Below are 10,159 nucleotides of genomic sequence, written 5' to 3' on the forward strand. Positions count from 1 at the left end.
TATAACAAAGAGTGAAAAATTTAAGGGGGTCTGAATACTTTCTGTACCCACTGTAACTAGTGATCGACCGATATTGTTTTTTTTTTATTACCGATACCAATTATTTGCATGTTTCTGTGCCCGATAACCGATATGCATAACCGATATTTATTTAGTGTTATAAAGTAAATAAATGACTGAGTGAAGTAAGAACATACTTCACTTTGGTTTTTCAAAAGTCATCATTTTTTTTTAAAAAGTGTTAAATTAGCAGTCATTCATGTTAAAATTAATCTTCATACTACAACAATAATAAAAAAAAAACATTTTATTTATAAAAAGCATCAACAGCAACAACACTAATATTAACAATAAGAAAAATAAATGTCTAATGTTTTCAAATGGAGAAAATAAAGGACAGGAGTCATATCAACTTTTTAAACTACAGTTTTAGTAGGTTTATAAGCTGTTTGATAGCTACAGAGTCAAGAATAATTCACTGAATAATATTCTCTGGAACCTCATGATTGCACTACGTTATGTACGAGAAGCTGCAAAAGACACGGGCGCAAGTGGAATGCACAAAACATGGCGACATAAATTAAGTAAATATAATGAGCGATATATTGCTTCACCAAAAATGATTGAGGTCATGTACATATATTGCGCGATAAGTCGATATATTGATTATTGCGACAGGCATACCTGCTTCATGTTTCTCACTCTGGCGTTTAGATGCTTTGGTTGCGATGGAGAAGGCGATGAAGCGGGATAAGATCATGGTGAACGACCGTCAGCTGGCCTGCGCTCGCATCATGTCTCCTGAGGGTCAGGACTATCTGAAGGGCATGGCGGCCGCCGGGAACTACGCCTGGGTCAACCGCTCCTCCATGACCTTCCTCACTCGACAGGTGAGCTCACACCAGAGTTAATTTTGACAACAAATTTTGATTTAGTTTTAGTCAGTCTTTTGACTAAAATGCCATTTAGTTTTAGTCCTAGTAAATATAATGAGCGATATATTGCTTCACCAAAAATGATTGAGGTCATGTACATATATTGCGCGATAAGTCGATATATTGATTATTGCGACAGGCATACCTGCTTCATGTTTCTCACTCTGGCGTTTAGATGCTTTGGTTGCGATGGAGAAGGCGATGAAGCGGGATAAGATCATGGTGAACGACCGTCAGCTGGCCTGCGCTCGCATCATGTCTCCTGAGGGTCAGGACTATCTGAAGGGCATGGCGGCCGCCGGGAACTACGCCTGGGTCAACCGCTCCTCCATGACCTTCCTCACTCGACAGGTGAGCTCACACCAGAGTTAATTTCTAACCTCGTAACCACGCAGCAGATTCGTTCTGAATGAATCTCATCCCAAATCGTCCCTCCCTAACATTTTCGTTTCGTTTTTATTTGTTGACGAAAATGTCAATAGATTTACGTCATAGTTTTTATCATTCAAAACGAGTTTTAGTTCATTATCGTCAGTGAAAAAAATGTCAACGAAATTAACACTGGCTCACACACCCAACTGTTCCCGCTGTACACACTGCTTATTATGCATGGGGGGAAAAAAACCCAGTGCATATAATTATAATCGAGCAGCCCTAGATGTTTTAAGCATACAGAACATGTGCATACTTTACACTCTACACAAACAACGTCCCATGTGAGTTCTGCTGCTGAACGTGTTCATTCATACTGACCTTCAATGCAGGCCTTCTCCAAAGTCTTCAACACCACACCAGACGATCTGGACATGCACGTCATCTACGACGTCTCGCACAACATCGCCAAGGTGGAAGAGCACATGCTGGATGGCAAACAGAAGACGCTTCTCCTGCACAGAAAGGGCTCGACGCGAGCATTCCCGCCTCACCATCCACTCATACCTGTCGACTATCAGGTGACTAACTCCATTCTTCCTTCTGGATCGATTTATTAAAGGGGTCATATGATGCGATTTCAAGTTTTCCTTTCTCTTTGGAGTGTTACAAGCTGCATGTTACTCTGAGAGTTTGAAAACGACTTTCCTTTGTGGTTGACGTCACATGACTATAAACTGAAACATGTTGTTTTCTCTTGCAGCTGACAGGCCAGCCGGTTCTGATCGGAGGAACCATGGGCACCTGCAGTTACGTGCTGACGGGCACAGAGCAGGGCATGACGGAGACGTTTGGCACCACGTGTCACGGAGCGGTGAGTCATGTGATCAGATCTGCTGCAGTGATTGTCGTCGCGCTCACCCGTCTGACGTGTGTTTGTGAACGCTGCAGGGTCGAGCTCTATCCAGAGCCAAATCCAGACGCAACTTGGACTTCCAGGACGTTCTGGATAAACTGGCAGACATGGGCATCGCCATCAGAGTGGCGTCACCCAAGCTGGTGATGGAGGAGGTGAGATCTCTTCATTCGGTCATTTGGAAACTTTTTTTTACCCCCTTTTTAAAGAACCAATTCCAATTTTTTTTAGCATCCAAAAACAGAAACAATTTTTGTTTTTCAAATAACCATGCTGCAATAAAAAAAACTTAAATTATATTACCACTAAATGGTCACAAATTCATCTTTTTTTAAACTATCACTTAGTAGATTTATATTGTATTATGATTTTTTTTTAAAAATGTAAAATAGTTTTTTCAATCATGTCAATTAGAATAGCTGTTAAACCAGAAGTTTCACTCATCTGCAAAATTTTTTCATTTTCTTTTAAACAAATTCAAATTTAAGCATCAAAAAAAAAGCAGAAACTATTTTTAATATTTTTTGAATAATCATCCAACAATAAAATGCATTGAATACTTATTTAAACTGCTTTGTGTTTTAAATAGTTGATTTTCAATTCTAATTATCCAAAAACGCATAAACAATTTTTATTTTTTACTATTTTATTAGATATTTATTTTTACATTAATTGTTTTTAAATAATCATCCTCCAATAAAATGCATTTAATAATTATGCTTTTTTTTGTTGCTTCGTGATGTAAATGGTCACAAATTATTCACCACTTGTTCACCTGTTTGCAAATTAAATTTTAAACAATTCCAATTAAGTTTCCAAAAAAGCTGAAAATTGTTTTATCTTTAAATATTTTATATATAAATCACAATAAAATGCACTGAAAAAATGTTATGCTGTTATATTTGTTACTTTTTTTGAACACTCATTGCATCTTGCACATCAGGCTCCTGAATCCTACAAGAACGTCACTGATGTAGTGAACACGTGCCACGACGCTGGCATCAGTAAGAAGGCCATCAAGCTCAGACCCATCGCTGTGATTAAAGGCTGAAACATCACGATGCTGCACGCAAGACTCTGCAGCTCAAATATTTAGCACTTATGAAGGTGAAGTGGCTCCAGCATTTTTTGTTTCATTTCGGGTTTAAGGGTGAACATGTTTACACGGAGCTACTAATGTGGAATAAAACCGTTGCATCAGCGCCTTGTTCTCCTGAATCTGTTCGAATGATTACGTGAACGCAGCCGCTTCAAATAAACCTCCAGCTGGAAATCTGGCGGAGATTAGTAAATACTTTATTGGTCATGACAAAAGATCCACAAAAGGGAGTGAGAACGCCTTTCCCAGCATATCAAAAATAAAACAAGTTTGCACAGTCTACCTTTCGTGTCGTCTCTCTCTCCTCTTTTTTGGCATAAACACAGTGGGTCTGGAGCATTTCTGAGTAACAGGTCTGTGTTAGGCAAATCACAGGAAGTCTGAAGCAAAGGCTCATGGGTAATGACAAAGAAACAATCTTTAACGGTCATTCTCATATTCAAAGTTACAAGTTCGTCGTCCAGTTTTTGGATTAACATTTTTTTCCTATCATGATTTTTAACCATTAAAGCCAATGTGATGTCGAGACCCAAGAAACGTTTAGGTCCAAACCTTTGCTGAGCGCTTCGCTGACGTGGAATCCAGGGCTGAAAGGGTTAAGACACATGCAGCGTCTCTAAAAATCCAACACAGATTGTCATTTTGTCAGCCGTAACGGGTCATTTCTACAAACCAGACTGAAGCAAAAGCAGAGGTTTTTTTTTACACAAAGTACATTTCCAAACAAGAATTGCTAGCAGCGTAACTTAACCAAAATATTCCCACTGCAGATCCAAGGATCAGACCACCTCGTAGTATTTTCACAGTTCATAACATTACATTGCATATTTCAAGTGGGCTTTAAAGGCATTAAACGACTGTGATGGAGCGGACAAACGTTTAGTGTTCGGAAACAATATGAGTTACAGAACAGCTTTGATGGGAATGCCGTATTCTATGGAAAACTAGAGGGGATTGCTGATGATTTAGCAGTTTAAGAACAATTAAAGTAAAACAAAAAGACATTTTAGATCCAAAAAGCCCAACATCAAGAGCACTTCCATTTATTAACCCCATCACGTCAAACTAAAACCAATGCTTCATTTATGCATGTTAAAAAAAAAAGAAAAAGTAGCAATTAAATATTCTTAAACCGGCCCTTCTTAATTAAGCTCGCGCACAAAAAAAAAAAAAACATTTCATTAAATTCATTCCAGAATTTTCTTTAACATTTAAGTCATACTTCCAAACAATTACCAAAACTGTTGTATTTCAAATGGAAATGCATTTTCCCTTGAAATTGTGTTCAGGACTGAAGCCCCGCCCACCCTCACAAACCCCACCTACAGTATGGCGTCTCGTCCAATCGCAGACGTCGCCTCCAGCCCAGGTGGCTAAACCTCCATGGAGAGCACAACTCTGATTGGGCCAAGGTCGGTGTGGGGGTTTGATCACGTCACGTGACAGCCAATCACCACGTGACTCCTGTTGGGGGTCCGTGTCCCGCAGACAGGAAGGGTGTGGTTACGCTTCTTTAAGTGCAAAAGTAGCTCCTACGCTAAGCTCTGTCGTTATGGTGGTCTGTAAGTGGCGTTGACTGCTGAGCTCCCAAAACGCTCCGCTTGACAGTTCCAGTTTTAAAGTTTGGCCTGCTGGAAGAAAACCTGCATGCACAGGGGGAAACTTGAGTTAAAGTTAAAATGAGCGCTAAAAATTTAACACTCATTGATATATGAAGACAACATGAATTAGCGTTTCAATCATAAAGCTCCTGAAATACCTTCATGTAGTTTTTCAGAACCTTAACATCCGGCTGCTGAAGCACTTGACACAGCTCCTGAGGAGAAACGCAGTTGATATCAATCAGAATAACTAAAAAAATAAATAAAATAAAAATGGCCATCATCATACAATACTGCAGTCTGGATGCGTCTGTACTTCCACAGCTTCTATCTAGAAGATTTAGCTTGTAGGACTAATATGATCAAGTACATATTGTTGCCATAACTTGTGACAGTAGCAAAGATTGTTAAAACGTAGTTGAAATTATGTTTAAATGTGTAAAGCTATTAAATTGTCTTTTTCACACTCTTAAGGAGTAGGTGCAAAAAATGGCCTATATAGGGTCCTATAAAATTTTTATTTTCCCCAAATTTTCGATTTTTCATTTTAATTTGACTATATTTCCGTTTATTGGATAAATTACATTTTTGTAATCAAAAATTCACCCCCCCCTTTTTTTTATTGTTCCGGATTCCTTTTTAATGGATAAATTAAACGTTCATAATCAAAAATATTAAACTTTTAGCAAAAATGTAATTTTTTAGGGCCATAGGAAATCAGTTTTATTTTTTCCTAAATCCTGTTTTTAGTTTAAATTTTTCTGTATACCGTTTTGATGGTTTAATTAAATTGTATTAATCAAAGCCATGTCTAATCAACTGAATTAATGGAATTTTATCAATAATAGGGTCCTATGAAATCTTTTACTTTATTTGATTTCAGAAATTCTGTGTTGTGTTTTAAATTTTTTTCTTTCTTTTTTTGATGCGCTTTAATAAAAATGTATTATCAAAAAGTGGCAATCAAATGAAGGCATAATTTAATCTTTTTAATGATCAAATTAAAATAGAATTCCTTTTATTTTTTGGCAAACAAAGTGCTGCACAACAGGTTTACTGTTAAAATTAAAATACAAGTAAAATTGTGATATTCCTTAAAAATAAAGCTAACTCTATTATCATTATGATTACTTTGACAAGAACATTCTACTTTACATTAATAACATGTCACAATTTCCTGAAGTTAAACAGAACTTTTATTTTGACAGGTTGTAGTGAAGACCTTTGAGTTTGTGTCTGACAATAGTTTGTAATCAAATGAAATGCTTGAAGCATGTCACTGATCCTGATGGAAGCAGGTGTGTGTCCGTTACCTGCGTGATTTCAGGTGAGACCTGCAGAGAAGGCAGATACTCCTGAAGAAACTGAATACACTCCAGCCCCTGTGCAAACAGCATTAAAACAGCCTGCAGTTAGATTCATTGACTATTCCTCATCCCTAAGGTGAATGTAACTGGTTTCGGGTCTAAATAAGAGTAATCACAGTTGAGGTGATTTCAGACTCACTCTTTTGAGATGAATCATGTGCAGAGTCAGCGTGCACTCGGACAGTGTCTGTAACAGAACAGCAAAACATTACAAATCACCATCAGACATTTAATAAATAGAAGCGGTCTATAAAAGACTTGACTGACGTACCAAAACAGTCTGGGCATCTGAAAGGTCAAAGGTTGGTTTAAGAGGGGCCATGAAGCATGCTGGGACGATATGCTTATAGATGAAATCTGGAAATCCCACCAAACCATCTTTTCCACCTGAGAAAGAGAACATGTTAAAAGCAGTGTTATTTTACTTTTATTTTTATACTATTGTAGTTTGTATTAATATTTTGAACTGGCTTTTTTTTTTTTTTTTCCCAGTTAGTAATTTTACTTCAATTTAAATTTCAGTTAGTTGCGAAAGCAACTATTCTAATTTGTTTAGTTTAGGTTTTCACCTAATATTTATATTGTATTGTATTTCAACTTTATTTCAATTAACAAAAATATTTATAATAGTTTTATTTAATTACAACCCATAATAAAAGTCTAGATTCTGCCTGAAGCATAACATGTTAATTTATTATTATTTATATATTATTATTGTTTTTATTAACATTTTGAATTAGCTTTTTATTTATTTTACTTTTCCATTTTCAATTACATTTTTAATAATTGTGCTTTTGTTTTTAGATTATTATTTATGTTTAATTTAAAATTAAGTTTTATATCCGGTTAGTGATTTTACTTCAACTTAATTTCAGTTAGTTGCCAGTTTAGTTTAACTTTTTATCTAATATTTATATTTTGTTTTTTCAGCTTTATTTCAATTAACAAAAATATTTTAATAGCTTTAATAACAACCCTTATTAAAAGTCCAGAAGCATAACATGTTAAAAGCAGTGTTACTTTAGTATTATTTATATACTATTATAGTTATTATTCATATTTTGAATTAGCTTTTATTTTAATTTTAGTTTTAACTATTTGTTTAATTTGTGATTTTTATTTCCAGTTAGTAATTTTTCACTTAAAATTAGGGCTGCACAATTAATCGAATTTCTAATCGCGATTACAATTAAGGATGCCACAATTACATAATCGTTCAAAGCAGCAATCAATCGTTCAAAGTCCACTTATGTTATTCTGCACGCTTAATATGCTTTTTTTCTTTCTACATGTTATCTTAAGGATTTTTCCATTGTTTTAATTTTAGTTTTAGTATAACATTATAATACCATGCATATTTTTACCTTTTTATTTAAAGAAGAAACCAATCCGATGTATAGTTGACATTTGAGGCTAACATTTTTTAGTTAGTTTTCAGCTTGTTTATTTTCATATAAAAATATGGCATGCAGTTGCTTCAAACAAAGGTGTAAACATCATTCATTTAATCGTAATTAATAATCGCAATTACAATTTCAAAGGAATAATCGCCAATTATGATTTTAGTCGTAATCGTGCAGCCCTACTTAAAATTATATTGCATTTAATTTCAGCTTTATTTCAATTAACAGAAATATTTGTAAATAGTTTTAGTTAATGATAATAACCCATATTAAATGTCTATATGCTGCAGAATCTGCTGTGCTTGAAGTGTTTTCGTACCCCATAGTTCCACCAGTCTGGACAGGATAATGAAGCAGGTTTTCTGGGCGACAGGGTCTGGGAAATCCACGGCTCCCTGGATGATGGTGAACAGCACACGCTCGATATTTTCAGCTTCTGCCAAACAGCAAGATTAAGTCAGTTCACATTTTCAGACACAAAGGTGTGCTTTCTTTCTGAACAGGACAGCGCCTCACCCTGACTGGCCATGACCTCGTTCATGCCGCTGCTGGCGATGGTCTGAATGAAACTGAAGTAGCTTCTTCTCAACATCTGCTTCTCTAACGCAGCCGTCTGGTCGTTCTCCTCTGCTGGACGAGACAACACCTCGAATATGGCCATCACTAGAGGCATGAAGATCTCCTGGAGGAAAGGAGACACCTGGTTCTGGGAGAGAAAGAGAGAGTCCATAGGAATTATTATTATTATGAGTCTTTCTACTATCAATACATGAATTATATTTCATTAATATGAATGTATTATATGTCACTGCTAAATGTGTAAATGCAAACCCTCCTGTAGCACTAACATAGGCTGTGCAATTTGGGAATTTTTTTTTTTTTTGATTTTTCTGATAAAAATTATGAAATCTAGGTTTGCTGTACTTGTTTGTAGGGCTGTACAATTTGTGACTATGTATCAATATGGATATAAATTAACAATAATAAAAATAATAATACATTTTATGAATGAATTTCAGTCAGGTTTTAGGCCCCACCATAGCACAGAAACTGCACTTGTTAAAATTACAAATGACTTGCTTCTTGCATCAGACCAAGGCTGCATTCTCATTGCTAGTTTTACTTGATCTTAGTGCTGCGTTCGACACTATAGATTTTTCTGATAAAAATTATGAAATCTAGGTTTGCTGTACTTGTTTGTAGGGCTGTACAATTTGTGACTATGTATCAATATGGATATAAATTAACAATAATAAAAATAATAATACATTTTATGAATGAATTTCAGTCAGGTTTTAGGCCCCACCATAGCACAGAAACTGCACTTGTTAAAATTACAAATGACTTGCTTCTTGCGTCAGACCAAGGCTGTATTCTCATTGCTATCAGTCTGGATCCAGAACACCTGAGAAGAGATGATGCCAACCCCTCAGAGGACCTCAGATGATGCCAACCCTGAAACAACTTACAGAACTAGCACATTTTGCTATAAGTTTGATTGCATCATATGATAATTGCTGTTAATAGTGTTCATCATCTGTTTGATTACGTCTTTAATAGATTTTTCCGTACATTTCTGCCATACGTTTATTAACAGAGTCACCACTGATAAGCTACTACTAAATATTGTAGAAACCTAATTTGCTGTAAAGTTGCTTTGCAACGATTTGTATCGTGAAAAGCGATATACAAATAAACTTGAATTGAAAAATTCAGATTAATTGTGCAGCCCTCTGCTAACCTTAAACTTGGCAGTGATCTGACTGATGAGCGGGATGAACTCCTGCAGGTCTCTGGGCTCGCAGTCCTTCAGCATGTGCTGCGACGCAGCTGGAATGAAGGGCAGCACCTCTTCCTCCAGACAGATGATCATGCGGTGGAGGAAGGAGCGCACGGCGCTGCGCAGAGGCCCTCTCTGGACAGGACAGCTGAGCGCCGGAAGGAAGGTCTGCAGGCAGTCCAGATACACTTCAGAGCAGCCGCACTGCTTCACCGTCTGCTTGTTACTAAACGCCTTACTGGTGCGACTGAGGAAGAGGAACAAATCACCAAGCAACTGGCTCTTTATTTGGTTAAGATTTCTTAAAGGAGACATATTATGCCCCTTTTTACAATATGTAATATAAGTCACTGGTGTCCCCAGAATGTGTCTGAGGTTTCAGCTCAAAATCCTCCACAGTTAATTTATTATATAATTTTGAAAATGCCTATTTTGAGAGAAGCTGCTGCTCCCCGCCCCCTTTTCAAGAATAGAGCTGCGCCATTACAGCTCGTATCTGCTAAAAACACATCTGTTTTGGTTCTGATTATCATGTTTATCGCGCTGTTTTAAACCATGTTAGTTTTAACTTCTGATATACGGTTTTCTGAAAGCACACATCCGAAGCACACGCACAGAAAGCGGCTGTCACAGCATGTGAGTACTAAACTAAGTTCTCATTCACACACAAGTTTACATTAAAAACA

General features: G+C 36.5%; 2 protein-coding genes across 5 annotated transcripts in view; one reads left to right on the forward strand and one right to left on the reverse strand.

Annotated features, from left to right (window-relative positions):
* Window positions 1-4,299, forward strand: part of rtcb (RNA 2',3'-cyclic phosphate and 5'-OH ligase) — a 16,092-nt gene extending 11,793 nt beyond the window's left edge. The window contains exons 8-12 of the mRNA XM_016514774.1: window positions 715-890; window positions 1,700-1,888; window positions 2,071-2,181; window positions 2,259-2,378; window positions 3,167-4,299. Of these exons, the coding sequence (XP_016370260.1) occupies window positions 715-890; window positions 1,700-1,888; window positions 2,071-2,181; window positions 2,259-2,378; window positions 3,167-3,274 (704 nt within the window). The 3' untranslated portion in view covers window positions 3,275-4,299. The remainder of the gene's footprint in view (window positions 1-714; window positions 891-1,699; window positions 1,889-2,070; window positions 2,182-2,258; window positions 2,379-3,166) is intronic.
* Window positions 4,018-10,159, reverse strand: part of LOC107710071 (exportin-T) — a 24,486-nt gene continuing 18,344 nt past the window's right edge. For all 4 annotated transcript variants that reach the window (XM_016514773.1, XM_016514772.1, XM_016514770.1 and 1 more), the window contains 8 exons: window positions 9,435-9,720; window positions 8,210-8,399; window positions 8,013-8,129; window positions 6,562-6,677; window positions 6,430-6,477; window positions 6,237-6,305; window positions 5,082-5,138; window positions 4,018-4,965 (listed from right to left, as the gene is read on the reverse strand). In XM_016514773.1, coding sequence (XP_016370259.1) covers window positions 4,939-4,965; window positions 5,082-5,138; window positions 6,237-6,305; window positions 6,430-6,477; window positions 6,562-6,677; window positions 8,013-8,129; window positions 8,210-8,399; window positions 9,435-9,720 — 910 coding nt within the window. In that variant the 3' untranslated portion in view covers window positions 4,018-4,938. The remainder of the gene's footprint in view (window positions 4,966-5,081; window positions 5,139-6,236; window positions 6,306-6,429; window positions 6,478-6,561; window positions 6,678-8,012; window positions 8,130-8,209; window positions 8,400-9,434; window positions 9,721-10,159) is intronic.

This window comes from Sinocyclocheilus rhinocerous, unplaced genomic scaffold (genome assembly GCF_001515625.1).
Source record: "Sinocyclocheilus rhinocerous isolate Xijiao unplaced genomic scaffold, SAMN03320098_v1.1 scaffold1589, whole genome shotgun sequence".
Lineage (NCBI taxonomy): Eukaryota > Metazoa > Chordata > Actinopteri > Cypriniformes > Cyprinidae > Sinocyclocheilus > Sinocyclocheilus rhinocerous.